At 38.6% G+C, this 16,457-nt stretch overlaps 1 protein-coding gene and 1 non-coding gene across 6 annotated transcripts in view; one reads left to right on the top strand and one right to left on the bottom strand.

The window, feature by feature from the left end:
• Positions 1–16,457, top strand: part of OGT (O-linked N-acetylglucosamine (GlcNAc) transferase) — a 37,114-nt gene that overhangs the window by 17,121 nt on the left and 3,536 nt on the right. For 3 of the 5 annotated variants that reach the window (XM_073799030.1, XM_033849934.2, XM_033849935.2), the window contains exons 9-21: positions 480–580; positions 742–895; positions 994–1,095; positions 1,292–1,471; positions 2,142–2,300; positions 2,449–2,538; positions 7,634–7,759; positions 8,176–8,346; positions 8,460–8,576; positions 8,666–8,836; positions 10,480–10,632; positions 12,511–12,763; positions 12,987–13,110. In XM_073799030.1, the coding sequence (XP_073655131.1) occupies positions 480–580; positions 742–895; positions 994–1,095; positions 1,292–1,471; positions 2,142–2,300; positions 2,449–2,538; positions 7,634–7,759; positions 8,176–8,346; positions 8,460–8,576; positions 8,666–8,836; positions 10,480–10,632; positions 12,511–12,763; positions 12,987–13,110 (1,901 nt within the window). Of the gene's footprint in view, positions 1–479; positions 581–741; positions 896–993; positions 1,096–1,291; positions 1,472–2,141; positions 2,301–2,448; positions 2,539–7,633; positions 7,760–8,175; positions 8,347–8,459; positions 8,577–8,665; positions 8,837–10,479; positions 10,633–11,818; positions 11,932–12,510; positions 12,764–12,986; positions 13,111–16,457 lie in introns of those variants that run through there. The other 2 variants (XR_012329211.1, XM_033849936.2) reach the window with 2 other exon arrangements.
• On the bottom strand, positions 11,839–11,911 carry TRNAW-CCA (transfer RNA tryptophan (anticodon CCA)). Its single transcript has one exon. It is a non-coding gene; the product is annotated as a tRNA-Trp (tRNA).

Here is a 16,457-nt window from a genome sequence, read left to right on the forward strand (position 1 = left end):
GTTGAACCAGTAATTGAGTACCTAAGGTATGAGTGAGGTCCTGTGTGACATTCAAGAAAATCCTTAACATTGAGTTTGTTATTTTATGGGTAGATAAGATTGGCACAAAAAAATTTAAACAGTAAGCTAGAGTTCAAGAAGCGTTACCAGTAAATATATAATTTCAGTACCTGATGGCTGTAATGTTGGTTGGTAGGTGTGGTAGGAGTTTTGAAGAGAGATGCTAGAGTTACCAGCATAAACTAAGATGAGGAGAGGTCTACCTCATTATGTTTTGAAACACGGAGAGGTATAAAAGAAAGGAAGAGGTAGAATTTGAACTACTTGGCTTTGAAGAATGAGTAGACTTGGAGAAGGTGGAGAGAAGTGTAGGGATATAAAGGTGCTTGAGCGAAGTTCTTGTTGTGGTAAGTTATTACTGCTGTTTTTAGCAGTTATTTTTTTTTTTAAACCTCAGTTATCATCTTGAATCTTTATAGGTCTTCCCAGAGTTTGCTGCTGCCCATTCAAATTTAGCAAGTGTATTGCAGCAGCAGGGAAAACTGCAGGAAGCTCTGATGCATTATAAGGAGGCTATTCGGTAAGAGACTCACAGCCTTATTTTTTTCTTCTGAGTTTTAAAATGTTTGGCATTTGGCACATTTGGTATGTGGGACTTTTAATAATAGCAGACTAAATTAATATTACAGGGGGTTAAAGGTTTTTGTACTAGAGAAATAAAATCTTTGTCCTCTCCTTTAGAATCAGTCCTACCTTTGCTGATGCCTACTCTAATATGGGAAACACTCTAAAGGAGATGCAGGATGTTCAGGGAGCCTTGCAGTGTTATACTCGTGCTATTCAGATTAACCCTGCATTTGCGGATGCCCACAGCAATCTGGCTTCCATTCACAAGGTACTATTTTTTATATATATTTTATTACAATATATGCATCTTAGCACCTAATGTTTTTAATTTTAGGAAAAAATTTAACCATCCCACTTTATTTCCAGGATTCAGGGAATATTCCAGAAGCAATTGCTTCTTATCGCACTGCTCTGAAGCTTAAACCTGATTTTCCTGACGCCTATTGTAATTTGGCTCATTGCCTGCAGGTAAAGAATAATGGGCCAGTAATTGGCTTTCAGGGTTGTAATCACTTTTTAATTGTATGTGCCATATTAATCCAAGCTTGGCTGGAGACACTGTTTTTTAATGGGTTATCTGACATTACTTTAGGCCAAAGACACATAGGATGTTAAGTCTTGGAGTAAGGTTTTCTGGATAATAACTTCTTTTTGCCTCCTCTAGATTGTCTGTGATTGGACAGACTATGATGAGCGAATGAAGAAATTGGTCAGCATTGTGGCTGACCAGTTAGAGAAGAATAGGTTGCCTTCTGTGCATCCTCATCATAGTATGCTATATCCTCTTTCTCATGGCTTCAGGAAGGCTATTGCTGAGAGGCATGGGAACCTCTGCTTGGATAAGGTGCGAGTCTTTCATTTTAATCTTTTCGTCGTAAAGTAAAACACAGATACAGAAAACTACATGAATCAAATTTATGGCTTAATGAGTTATCATAAGGTGTTTACCACCCAAGTTGAGAAATGAAGCTTCGTGAGCCAGTCCAGAAGCCCCCCTCCCATTGTGTCCTGTCTTGATCATAACCCCTTCCATTCTATAAGGTGGAATCCTTAACTGAAATACTTAACAGTAGGCTGATGGTGTTTTCCTTTAATTTTGAAACCATAGTTTTTATAAAGTGTTTGGTATTTTCTACTCACCTTTGGGAATTAGAGCAGTACTTGATCAAAGGTGGGAATTTTCTCAGCAGAATAGAGCAGAGTGCTAGGTGTAATTGTGTTTTTAAAAAATGCTTCCCTACAGAATTTTCTAAAATGCAGGGTTTGTCATGCTCTTCCCACTCTGCTTCCTTCCTACAACTTTAACTTGCTTGGGCTACTTCATAGGCCTCAGGAACAGGTCAAAGTATGAAGCATATTATACAAATTGCTAGGGTTGTATTAGACTGGTTATATGAATTAAAGAAGTATTCTGGGCATACCATTCCTAACAGGTATGCTTTTAGTCAGTTTTCCTAGATGAAAATTTACATATAGACTCAACTTTACTAACAAGCACTGAATTCCATTGGTAGATAAATGTCCTTCATAAACCACCATATGAACATCCGAAAGACTTGAAGCTCAGTGATGGTCGACTGCGTGTAGGATACGTGAGTTCTGACTTTGGGAATCATCCTACTTCTCATCTTATGCAGTCTATTCCAGGCATGCACAATCCTGATAAATTTGAGGTAAGACTAGTGTTGCTCTAGAGTCGCTATTTATAAAACCAAACAAACCCACAGTGGTAGCTTTATAGTCACCTTTAGGTGTTAAGCCCAGTGTCTTTTGGAAAGATTTGAGCCAAGGTTATTAAATATACTATGTGCTGCCTTTCAGGTATTCTGTTATGCCCTGAGCCCAGATGATGGCACAAACTTCCGAGTGAAGGTGATGGCAGAAGCCAATCATTTCATTGATCTTTCTCAGGTATGTGAAACTCTTATACTTACAACTTTCTTTTTTTTGTTTTGAGTCCTTTCCCTCTTTTTCTTGATGAGTCTGGCTAATGTTTATCAATTTTGTTTATCTTCTCCAGGAACCAGCTTTTAGTTTTATTGATCTTTGCTATTGTTTTCTTTGTTTCTGTTTCATTTATTTCTGCTCTGCTCTTTATGATTTCTTTCCTTCTGCTAACTTCGGGTTTTGTTTGTTCTTCTTTCTCTAGTTCCTTTAGGTGTAAGGTTTGATTATTTATTTGAGGTTTTTCTTGTTTCTTGAGGTAGGATTGTAGCTATAAACTTCCCTCTTAGAACTGCTTTTGCTGCATCCCATAGGTTTTGGATCATCGTGTTTTCATTATCATTTGTCTCTAGGTATTTTTTGATTTCCTCTTTGATTTGTTCAGTGATCTCTTGGTTATTTAGTAACGTATTGTTTAGCCTCCATGTGTTTGTGTTTTTTACATTTTTTCCCCTGTAATTGATTTCTAATCTCATAGCGTTGCGGTCGGAAAAGATGCTTGATGTGATTTCAATTTTCTTAAAGTTACTGAGGCTTGATTTGTGACCCAAGATGTGATCTATCCTGGAGAATGTTCCATGTGCACTTGAGAAGAAAGTGTTATCTGCTGTTTTGGGATGGAATGTCCTATAAATATCAATTAAATCTATCTGGTCTATTGTGTCATGTAAAGCTTGTGTTTCCTTATTAATTTTCTGTTAGGATGATCTGTCCATTGGTGTAAGTGAGGTGTTAAAGTCCCCCACTCTTATTGTGTTACTGTCGATTTCCTCTTTTATAGCTGTTAGCAGTTGCCTTATGTATTGAGGTGCTCCTATGTTGGGTGCATATATATTTATAATCGTTATATCTTCTTCTTGGATTGGTCCCTTGATCATTTTGTAGTGTCCTTCCTTGTCTCTTGTAACGTTCTTCATTTTAAAGTCTATTTTATCTGATATGAGTATTGCTACTCCAGCTTTCTTTTGATTTCCATTTGCATGGAATATCTTTTTCCATCCCCTCACTTGCAGTCTCTATGTGTCCCTAGGTCTGAAGTGGGTCTCTTCTAGACAGCATATATATGGGTCTTGTTTTTGTATCCACTCAGCGAGCCTGTGTCTTTTGGTTGGAGCATTTAATCCATTCACGTTTAAGGTAATTATCGATATGTATGTTCCTGTGACCATCTTCTTAATTATTTTGGGTTTGTTTCTGTAGGTCCTTTTCCTTTGTGTTTCCCACTCGGAGAAGTTCCTTTAGCAGTTGTTGTAGAGCTGGTTTGGTGGTGCTGAATTCTCTTAGCTTTTGCTTGTCTGTAAAGCCTTTGATTTCTCCATCAAATCTGAATGAGATCCTTGCCAGGTAGAGTAATCTTGGTTGTCAGTTCTTCCCTTTCATCACTTTAAGTATGTCATGCCATTCCCTTCTGGCTTGTAGAGTTTCTGCTGAGAAAGCAGCTGTTAACCTTATGGGAGTTCCCTTGTATGTTATTTGTCGTTTTTCCCTTGTTGCTTTCAATAATTTTTCTTTGTCTTTAATTTTTGCCAGTTTGATTACTGTGTGTCTCAGCATGTTTCTCCTTGGGTTTATCCTGTATGGGACTCTCTGTGCTTCCTGGACTTGGGTGGTTATTTCCTTTCCCATGTTAGGGAAGTGTTTGACTATAATCTCTTCAAATATTTTCTCTGGTCCTTTCTCTCTCTCTTCTCCTTCTGGGACCCCTATAATACGAATGTTGTTGCGTTTAATGTTGTCCCAGACGTCTCTTAGGCTGTCATTTGTTTTCATTCTTTTTTCTTTAGTCTGTTCCACAGCAGTGAATTCTACCATTCTGTCTTCCAGGTCACTTATCTGTTCTTCTGCCTCAGTTATTCTGCTATTGATTCCTTCTAGTGTAGTTTTCATTTCAATTATTGTATTGTTCATCTCTGTTTGTTTGTTCTTTAATTCTTCTAGGCCTTTGTTAAACATTTCTTGCATCTTCTCGATCTTTGCCTCCATTCTTTTTCCGAGGTCCTGGATCATCTTCACTGTCATTATTCTGAATTCTTTTTCTGGAAGGTTGCCTATTTCCACTTCATTTAGTTGTTTTTCTGGCGTTTTATCTTGTTCCTTCATCTGGTACATAGCCCTCTGCCTTTTCATCTTGTGTATCTTTCTGTGAATGTGGTTTTTGTTCCACAGGCTGCAGGATTCTTGCTTCTGCTGTCTGCCCTCTGGTGGTTGAGGCTATCTTAGAGGCTTGTACTTCCAACTTTTTATTTTGAGCAAATAGTGAATAAAACTGTTGGTGCGTAGCTTGTATCCTCAATTTTCTTTTTTAAATTTAATTAATTTATTTTTGGCCGCTTTGGGTCTTCATTGCTGCCCATGGGCTTTCTCTAGTTGTGGTGAGTGGGGTCTGCTGTTCATTGCGGTGCACAGGCTTCTCATTGCGGTGGCTTCTCTTGTTGTGGAGCACAGGCTCTAGGCGCGTGGGCTTCAGTAGTTGTGGCACGTGGGCGCAGTAGTTGTGGCTCGTGAGCTCTAGAGCGCAGGCTCAGTAGTTGTGGCACACGGGCTTAGTTGCTCCATGGCATGTGGGATCTTCCCGGACCAGGGCTCAAACCTGTGTCCCCTGCATTGACAGGCAGATTCTTAACCACTGCGCCACCAGAGAAGCCCATATCCTCAGTATTTTCCATGACAGATATTTAACATCAGCTACTACATACCTGTGGGCAATTGCTTCGATCTTATTTCCTTGATTGTTTACATTTATTACATTGCATTTATAATCAGCATGGATTTTTGCTGAGTTTGCAAATGAAATAGAAATATGGTGTATTTGTGTGTGGTCGTAAAACTTCTCTGCGGATTGAGCTAGCACTTGTGACAGTAGATACCTAATATTACCTGAATAAATTGAACAAAATGGTGGCTTGGAAGAAGAACAAAAAAGTCATTTAAAGGGCCTTTGCCGGGCTTCCCTGGTGGCGCAGTGGTTGAGAGTCCGCCTGCCGATGCAGGGGACATGGGTTCGCGCCCCGGTCCGGGAAGATCCCACATGCTGCGTAGCGGCTGGGCCCATGAGCCATGGCCGCTGGGCCTGCGCGTCCGGAGCCTGTGCTCCGCGACGGGAGAGGGGGAAAAAAAAAGGGCCTTTGCCTTTGGTTTTCTTTATTTCTTATACTTGCTCCATTGCTGTTTCCTCTAGGAGCAAAAGTTTTATGATAAATTAATATTGAAACCTGTGAGGGAATGAATTTGCTGCAGGTATGGACTAGAGTTTTTTCTTATAGACGCTGTTGGCCACTTTGGTGACTAACAGAGGTATGTATGGTATACCCAGTAATTCATATATATGAATCATTGAAGTCCTAGCAGAAGGATTGTGAGCCTCTTGTCATTTCATAAATAATTTCTACCAACGTCTTTTGTGTTATGGCTGTTGCTTTGGAAATATACCTGACCATTTTTGATGTAGGGTTGGACTCTGACCAAGAAGCATATGGCCCTCCACCTCTGACACCTTTTAGGATTCACTGCTTATTGACTGAAGTCTAAACTCTTTAAAATATATATTTATTAATTTTATATATATATATATATATATATATATATATAAATTGAAATGTAGTTGACGTATAGTGTTACGTTAGTTTCAGGTGTACTACATAGTTATTTGCATACATTATGAAATCACCATGATAAGTCTAGTAACCACCTGTCCCCATACAAAGTTATTGCAGTATTATTGACCATATTTCTCATGTTGTATGTTGTATCCCTGTGGCTTGCTTGTTTTATATCTGGAGGTTTGTACTACTTAATCCTGTTCACCTATTTTGCCCCCTCCCTCCCTTCCCTCTGGCAACTTTTAAATGGCTGAGGAATATTCCACTGTGTATATATACCACATCTTCTTTTTCCATTCATCCATTGATGGACACTTAGGTTACTTCCATATCTTGACAATTGTAAATAGTGCTGCAGTGAACATTGGTGTGCCTGTATGAAGTCCAAGCTCTTCAGTGTGGCCTTCGCAACCTTTCTAAACAAACAACCTTGTTTGCCAGAGCTTTTCACCCATCATTAGCCCTCAGTTATACCCTATATCAAATAGAAGTGATCTACCCATTTTTTAAACCTACCATGCACTTTACTCTGGTTCTTTATTCATACAGTTCTCTGTTGAGATTGTATTCTGTCCAGCTTCCTCAAACTCCTGTCCATCTTTTTAAAATTTTTATTTATTTATTTATTTTTGGCTGCATTGGGTCTTTGTTGGTGTGCGTGTGCTTTCTCTAGTTGTGGCGAGCGGGGGCTACTCTTTGTTGGGGTGCGTGGGCTTCTCATTGTGGTGGCTTCTCTTGTTGTCGAGCATGGGCTCTAGGCACGCGGGCTTCAGTAGTTGTGGCACATGGGCTTAGTTGCCCCATAGTGTGTGGGATCTTCCCGGACCAGGGCTCGAACCCGTGTCCCTTGCATTGGCACGTGGATTCTTAATGACTTGCGCCACCAGGGAAGTCCTCCTATCCATCTTTGAAGGCCCATTTCAAATATCAACTCCTCTATGAAGCCTAGTTTTTTTTTTTTGGTTGCGTTGGGTCTTTGTTGGTGTGTGCGGGCTTTCTCTAGTTTTGGCGAGCGAGGGCTACTCTTTGTTGCAGTGCACGGGCTTCTCATTGCAGTGGCTTCTCTTGTTGCAAAGCGCAGGCTGTAGGCATGTAGGCTCCAGTAGTTGTGGCACACGGGCTTAGTTGCCCCGCAGTGTGTGGGATCTTCCCGGACCAGGGCTCGAACCCGTGTCCCCTGCATTGGCAGGCGGTTTCTTAACCACTGACCCACCAGGCAAGTCCCAAGCCTAGTTGTTCATACGTTCAGTCTAGAGGTAAACTCTCCTTCCTCTGTATCCTGTTTGTATAATGCTGTGGGCCCATTTTAATGGTACTTAACCATGTTTTTACCCTGCATTAATGTAATTTGTGTTGTTACCACTTTTGCATCTGGGAATTTGAATTCTGTTCAATGCCATTAACACTAATTGAATCAGTTTTAGATTATACATAGTATAAGTTCTTATTTTTTTATTCCATAGATTCCATGCAATGGAAAAGCAGCTGATCGCATTCATCAAGATGGTATACACATCCTTGTAAATATGAATGGTTATACCAAGGGTGCTCGAAATGAACTCTTTGCTCTCAGGCCAGCTCCTATTCAGGTAAAGGAAATAATGATAATTACTCACAGTGTTTATTGGGCTAAGAAGACAGTGATAGGTTTTTTCCCCTCTTTGGTTAACTGTCCTTTGAAACAATAGGACAGACATGCTTGACTTATGAAAAAAAAGTGTAGTTCTTGAAAATGAACAGGGACAAAGAATTTTGAGTGAGAACACAGTGCCCACAGGAACATGTATATGGAGACATGCAATTTGTAGTTGGATGTAAACCGTTGTTCTGTCTTGTAAATTGGAAAAACGGTTTAGCACTTAGAAGTTTAGTCTAAAATATTACTTGATTGCTCTTGGCTAAGGAAGTCCACCCTCCTTGGTTGTTTGTTTACTTATTTAATTTTAAGCTATTTGCTGAAGGTTCTTAGTCAGTTTTTGGTCTGATTTTTTTTTTTTTCTTTTAGGCAATGTGGCTGGGGTACCCTGGGACTAGTGGCGCGCTTTTCATGGATTATATCATCACTGATCAGGAAACTTCACCTGCTGAAGTTGCTGAGCAGTATTCTGAGAAACTGGCTTATATGCCCCATACTTTCTTTATTGGTGATCATGCTAATATGTTCCCTCACCTGAAGGTAGGTAGAAAAACAGTGCTATAGGGGAATTGCAAAGAACTGTAGTCATTTATTTCCTTGCTGCTGTTCCTGTGCATCCTAAAAGATATGTCTGAAACTTTTTTTTCAATTAGAAAAAAGCAGTCATCGATTTTAAGTCCAATGGGCACATTTATGACAATCGGATTGTGCTGAATGGCATCGACCTCAAAGCATTTCTTGATAGTCTACCAGATGTGAAAATTGTCAAGGTCAGAACCTGGTCAATACTGTCATTGAAATTAAGTTATCTGCATTTGGGATCTTTCCCTAATGATGTATTTTGTGTAATTATTTTAAGATGAAATGTCCTGATGGAGGAGACAACGCAGACAGCAGTAATACAGCTCTTAATATGCCTGTCATTCCTATGAATACTATTGCAGAAGCAGTTATTGAAATGATTAACAGAGGACAAATTCAGATAACAATTAATGGATTCAGTATTAGCAATGGACTGGCAACTACCCAGGTGAGAAGAGAATAATAGAACATACTATCTACCACCAAGTATACATTTATCTTCTTTACATCTCATAACTCTAGGAGGTAAGCATCATTACTTCCGTTTTATAGATGAGGAAATGAATTCAGTGGAAACTGGCATCTTATATAGGTTTGTTTGATTTTAAAAGTCTCTTGGATTCAGCCAGCAGGTTACTTAATGAGAGTCTTCTGTGTTAATACCTTGTTATTCTCTGCCTGTGGCTTTACTCTTACCAACGGTGAACTGTCTGTAGGCATCATACAGTGTCTTGCTTCTGTAACTCATCCTTTCCCCAGTTAAATCTTACTCATCTTTAAGACTTTCAGTTCAGACAACTCCGCCAGGAATCTGTTTCTGTCCATATCCCTGACCTCTCCTTCCCTGCTCCATTGGTACCTGTATTCTCTGTTCTTGTAGTATTTGGGATATATCTTTACATCCAGCACAACACATTATAATTCCCTGGGTTTGTATGTATTCTCCACTGAATTGAATTACTTTAGGGTCCGTGTCTTAGCCACAATAATGAAATACGTGCTGAGTAAATATTGGGTTGGCCAAAAAGCTCGTTCAGGTTTTTTTATAAGCTTGTATGAAAAATCCGAATGAACTTTTTGGCCAACCCAATATTATATATTGCATACTTGAATAAGTGAATATGTAACTCTGTCAAGAGATCATAAGGCAAGGATCTCTGACCTCTTTAGGAGTTAACAGTTTTAGTGGTATAGCAGTTTATACAAAGAATGCTTGAAATGAATTAAGGTAAAGGAATTAATCACCCGTAATGTGTATTAGGCCTGAACTGTCCTTTGAAACAATAGGGCAGACATGCTTGACTCAAGGAAAAAAAAGTATACTTCTTGAACTGCACAGGTACAAAGAATTTTGAGTGTAGAACAACACAATGCCCGTAATGTATGAGATGTCTATCACACCTGGAATAGTTACATAACAAGGTAAGGCACTACCCAGATGTGTGGGAATTGCAAGATAAGACTGTAATTGTGTATGTAGATGCTCAGAAATAGAGCTGAACAATGAGGAGAGGCAGTTTTAGTAGAGATTTTTCAGTAATTTAAGTTTAGTCTTGAAAGGTGGGTGTGATTTAGAAAAGGATATTTCGTACATGGAGAAAAGAGTGAGCAAAAGCTTGCTGTTGGACTAATAGGGTTTTGAAGAGAACTTTTTGGCTAGAGTGAGATGTTTCATAGTGCAGTCCCTCCCAAATTAAGATAATGCTCTAACTTTTTTCCTTTAACTTAATGTGTCATGAATATATTCTCATTATAGTTCAACGACATTACTTTTAATGGTTATACCAGTTTGCATCGTAAGGATTGTTTATTGATTGAAAAATAATCAGACTGGGGACTTCCCTGGTGGTCCAGTGGTTAAGACTCCGTGCTCCCAATGCAGGGGACCTGGGTTCGATCCCTGGTCAGGGAACTAGATCCCGCATGCCGCAACTAAAGACCCCACATGCTGCAATGGTGCAACGAAGATCCTGCGTGCCACAACTAAGACCTGAAGCAGCCAAATAAATAAATAAACAAATATTGAAAAGAAAAGAAAAATATCGGACCATGTTTACTTTAAATATAATCATATATTTTTTCTTGTTCTAGATCAACAATAAGGCTGCCACTGGAGAGGAGGTTCCCCGTACCATTATTGTAACCACACGTTCTCAGTACGGGTTACCAGAAGATGCCATTGTGTACTGTAACTTTAATCAGTTATATAAAATTGACCCATCTACTTTGCAGATGTGGGCAAATGTGAGTGTGTGTAGATTCATTATTAATGTCCAGAGATTCTCGTAAAGATTCTGTATATAGGTCGTCTTGCTGAGGCTGCCACCCCATCCTCCCATTCAGGAGCTGTTGTGCTAGATTATTGTGATAATCTTCAAAAGAGCTGTAGATTTCAGCAATTTTTGATTTGTCCTTCAAGTGTCTAAATATCATATAATGAACTTTTAAAATTTATGTGTTCAAACGCAGGGATCAGCAAACTTTTTCTTAAAAGGCCAGGTGGTAAATATTTTTGGTTTTGCAGTCTATACTCTCTGTCACACCTACTCAATTCTGCCATTGTAGCAAGAAAACACCATACTCATTATATAAATGAATGAGTATAGGTATGTTCCAATAAGTTTTTATTTACAAAAACAGGCAATATGCCAGATTTGGCTCATAGGCTATAGTTTGCCAACCCATGGTCTAAGCTGATAGCAAAGCTGTTACGTATACTCATCCACATTTTACATCATTCTTGCAATATTGTAGAGTTAGAACCAGGAAGGAATTGGCTTATGCCGTTACTTCTCAGTCATTTCATCATACCAGTTTGCATAAGCAGGACCTCTGAAGCTTCTAAACTTTGCTATCCATATCTGCCTCTTTTTCCATAGAGCCTAAAATGGAGATAGTTCTTGGTTGACTTTTTTTCTGATTAATATCTGGGTTTTTTGGTCTGTTTTCTTTTTTTAAAGGACGAGGGAGGGTGGAGAAGAGGAAGCAGATGAGTACAGGTTTACTATCCCTGAATCTTCACTTCCCCATTTCAAAAAACCTGAAAACCAAAAGCATCTTCATAAGTTTGTGGTACATTTATTTGGTTGGCAGCCACACTGCCTGAACTGATGTTAGGCTATTTATGATTCTTTATTTATTCCATTTAGTATGAATATTCCTACATCTTGATGCAGAGATACTAATATGTTGGTTTGCAGGGAGTTGCCGCTGAGAGTGTTATGTAATTTATATATACTGTACTACTTCTTAAAAATCTGAAATATTCTAAATTCTGAAATCCATCTGTTCTCATGGCTTTCAGAGATGGGATGGTGAACTTGTATGATACATTGAGTAGATGTAGGTCTAAATCGGGTTGGCGAACTATGGCCGATGAGCCAAATCCAGTCCGCTGCTTGTTTTTTTGTTTGTTTTTTTATTTTGGCAGTGTGGCATGCGGAATCTTAGTTCCCTGACCAGGGATCGAACCTGAGCCCCCTGCAGTGGAAGCATGGAGTCCTAACCACTGGACCACCAGGGAAGTCCCAGCTGCTTGTTTTTGTAAATAAAATTTTATTGACACACAGCCATGCCTACTTACTTACATATTGTCTATGGCTTTCCAGTGACAAGGGCAGAATTGAATAGTTATGACACAGTCCATGTTGGCCATCAAAAGCAACAGTATTTGCTCTCTGGTCCTTTACAGAAAATGTCTGCTGACCCCTGATCTAGATTAGGCAAATAAAGTTTGGCAGGTGTGAACTAACTTTATTTGTTGTACCATGGTGGGGGATTTAAAATTTGAAATGGAAAATTCCTATCTCATGGACAAAAATCACTCCTAGTATCAATTCCCACAGGACATAGCTGCCTCAGATTTTGCCAATTAGTAACTTGTTTGTCTTCTTGCATCAGTCTCCTCTTTCTTTGAACTGTCTTTGGGGACAGCTAAGCAGAACAGGAACCTATAGCTCAGTTGATCTAATTCATCTATGTGAAAGAAAGACTTAAGTTCACGGTAGGCTGCTATCTGGGTGAAAAGAATAGAGTATGGTAGAATTACTAGAAATTTATGGGAGCCTTTCTTGAGAAGGGCAGAGCTGCTATTAATACTTGCTCTTGTTTTCCCTATTTTAGATTCTGAAGCGTGTTCCCAATAGTGTACTGTGGCTGTTGCGTTTTCCAGCAGTAGGAGAACCTAACATTCAACAGTACGCACAAAATATGGGCCTTCCCCAGAACCGTATCATTTTTTCACCTGTTGCTCCTAAAGAGGAACATGTTCGGAGAGGCCAGCTGGCTGATGTCTGCTTGGACACTCCACTCTGTAATGGACACACCACAGGGATGGATGTCCTTTGGGCAGGGACACCCATGGTGACTATGCCAGGTGAGCTGCTTCCTTGTTCTTTTTAAAATCTCCTTGGGAGAGACACTTCCAGGTGAAATCATATGTACTAGAAGCAACATTTAGGGCAAGATGATAGAAAATGAGACTTGTTCAAGTCTGAACACTCTTCATCTGCATCGTGTGGATATTTAACATAAATAACATTAATAACTGTGTGCTATTTGCATTCTCAGATGTGCAGTTGTTATCTTTCTTATTGCAGGAGAGACTCTTGCTTCCCGAGTTGCAGCTTCCCAGCTCACTTGTTTAGGCTGTCTTGAGCTTATTGCTAAAAATAGACAAGAATATGAAGACATAGCTGTGAAACTGGGAACTGATCTAGAATAGTAAGTAAACTTTTCCATGAACAAATTATATGGTGAGGTGAAGGAAACAAGAAAAATTTAGAGAGAATATAGGTGTTATGAAGTGAAATCATAAAATAAGGGTAATATAAAATAAATGAATTAGTTGTATGCTCTCTGGATGGGAGAAGGACTTTTTATTATTTTAATTTAATTTAACTTGTTATTTATTTTTGTGGCCGCACCATGCGGCGTGCGGGATCTTATTTCCCCGGCCAGGGATCGAACCTGTGCTCCCTGCAGTGGAAGCATGGAGTCTTAACCACTGGACCGCCAGGGGAGTCCTGAGAAGAACTTTTTAAACTTCCATAAATAAAGTGATCATTAGGTTTCACTATGTAGAGTAAATGCTGAATAAAAGTAAGTCAAGAGAATTAAAAGATGTAAACTAGCTATATTTCAATAAAAAAAAGAAAATTAAAAGGCAAACGAGGGAAAAAAATCTGTTCCTTAATGTCAAATATTAATAGCCTGGCTATATAAAGACTGAAGAATATTTACATTTTAAATCCCTTAATAGGAAAGTAAGCAAAGAAATGACAACTGACTAAAGTAGAAATACAAATGGTTAACAAGAAAGTTTCAACCTCTGTAGTAGAAATAAATATTTATTTTTTAATTTATTGGCCTTGCCACCTGCCTTGTGGGATTTTAGTTCCCTGATCAGGGATTGAACCCACGCCCTTGGCAGTGAAAGCGTGGAGTCCTAACCACTGGACCACCAGAGAATTCCCTAGTAGAAATAAAATAACATTGAGGTACACCCATTATTTACCTATAAAATAAAAGATTTTTAATATGATACCAATGATGAGGGAGCACTGAGGTGCTGACCTTTTCATACATTGGTGAGTAAATTGGTAGTCTTTTCAGAGCCCTTAAAAAAAAAAAAAAAAGCTAGACCTTTGACCCTAAGAATATCCTTGTGATAATATTTGGGCATGACTTAAATGCCCCCAAATGGGTGGGAATTAGAGAGATGATGCTTAAATAAATGATGCTTTATCCATACAATAAAATAGTGTTTATCTCTTAAATGAGATTTTTCTTTGGGTATTACATGTGATTTTTTTTTTCTTTGTGTTTTCTGACAAGTAGCATATTATGTAGAAGTTTAAAGAAGCACCCTCTTTGAGTCAGACTTCCTGGGTTTGAATCCAGGCTCTCTCACAAGCTTTGTGACTTTGGACAAGTTAGTCTCTATGTGCCTTGGTTTTTCCATCTGCAAAATGGGGATGAATGATAGTACCTACCTTGCAGAGATGTGAGGATTAAAAAAAAGTGTTACCGGTCAGAATGGCCATCATCAAAAAATCTACAAACAGTAAATGCTGGAGAGGGTGTGGACAAAAGGGAACCCTCTTGCACTGTTGGTGGGAATGTAAATTGATACAGCCACTATGGAGAACAGTATGGTGGTTCCTTAAAAAACTAAAAATAGAACTACCATATGACCCAGCAATTCCACTCCTGGGCATATACCCTGAGAAAACCATAATTCAAAAAGAGACATGTACCACAGTGTTCACTGCAGCTCTATGTACAATAGCCAGGACATGGAAGCAACCTAAGTGTCCATTGACAGATGAATGGGTAAAGAAGATGTGGCACATATATACAATGGAATATTACTCAGCTATGAAAAGAAACAAAATTGAGTTATTTGTAGTGAGGTGGATGGACCTAGAGACTGTCATAAAGAGTGAAGTCAGAAAGAGAAAAACAAATACCGTATGCTAACACACATATGGAATCTAAAAAAAAAAAAAAGAAGGTTCTGAAGAACCTAGGGAACAGGACAGGAATAAAGATGCAGACGTAGAGAGTGAACTAGAGGACACGGGGAGGGGGAAGGAAGGGTAAGCTGGGACGAAGTGAGAGAGTAGCATTGACATGGATGCACTACCAAATGTAAGATAGATAGCTAGTGGGAAGCAGCCGCATAGCACAGGGGGAGATCAGCTCGATGCTTTGTGACCACCTAGAGGGGTGGGATAGGGAGGGTGGGAGGGAAACGCAAGAGGGAGGGGATATGGGGATATATGTATACACATAGCTGATTCACTTTGTTATACAGCAGAAACTAACACAACATTGTAAAGCAATTATACTCCAATAAAGATGTTTAAAAAAAGAGAAAAAGTGTTCCACGTAAAGCACTTAACAACAGTTCTTGGTACATAGTAAGCATTCAACAGATGTATGTTAAGCATTTATTTATCATTTTCAAAATTTTCTCCCCTGAACATCATATACAGCTAAGAAAAACTAGTGAAAACTTTGAGCCCAGGCATTAAAAAATTAATTTACATGTCCATCATCCCAGAGATAACTACAGTAAATAATTTAGTGTATTTTCTTTTTGGAACTTAGTTGACTTCATACACTACTTTTTCCCAACATTTTATTATGAAAAAGTTCAATTTTATAATAAACACTTATATACCTACCACCTAGCTTCTGCCACTGATAATTTTACTGTACTTTTATCACATTCCATCTGTTTATTCCTATATCCATTTAGAAATCCATCTTATTTGAAGTAAACTGCAGATATCAGTATTCTCCCTAAATACTTCAGAATGGCCATCATTAACTAGAGTTTAATACTTGTTTCTTTTGTCTTTTGAGGCAGAATTTATATACAGTGTATACACAAATCTTTTTTTAAATTAATTTAATTTTACTTTTTTAGTTGAAGTATAGTTGGTTTACAGTGTTGTTTCTGGGGTACAGCAAAGTTGATTCAGTTATATATATATATTATATACACATGTATATTCTTTTTCATATTCTTTTCCATTATGGTTTATTATAGGATATTGAATATAGTTCTCTGTGCTGTACAGTAGGACCTTGTTGTTTACTTTATCTACGGTAGTTTGTACCTGCTAATCCCAAATTGGAATACACAAATCTTAAGTGAGTTTTGAGAAATACCTTTATAACCCAGGCCTCCAACAGCATGTAGAACATTACCATCACTCCAGAAAGTTCCTTCACACCCCTTCTCAGTTGGTCCTCCTCACCAACCCTCAGAGACAACCACTGTTCTGAATTTTTTTTCCACCATAATTTATTTAGTCTTGCCTTTCTAGAACCTTATACAAATAGAACCATACAGCATGTACTCTGAAGGCTTCTTTCAATCAGGATAATGTTTTGAGATTCATCCGTGTTGTTGGCTCATATCAGTAGTTCATTCCCTTTTATTGCTGAGTGGTATTTCAGTGTATGGATGTACCACAGTTTAACCATTCTATTGACGTACAGAACTTTATTTATTTAGTTTTAAATTTATTTTATTTTAGTTATTTTTGGCCGCTTTG

The sequence above is a fragment of the Tursiops truncatus genome, chromosome X (assembly GCF_011762595.2).
Source record: "Tursiops truncatus isolate mTurTru1 chromosome X, mTurTru1.mat.Y, whole genome shotgun sequence".
In the NCBI taxonomy this organism is placed as follows: domain Eukaryota; kingdom Metazoa; phylum Chordata; class Mammalia; order Artiodactyla; family Delphinidae; genus Tursiops; species Tursiops truncatus.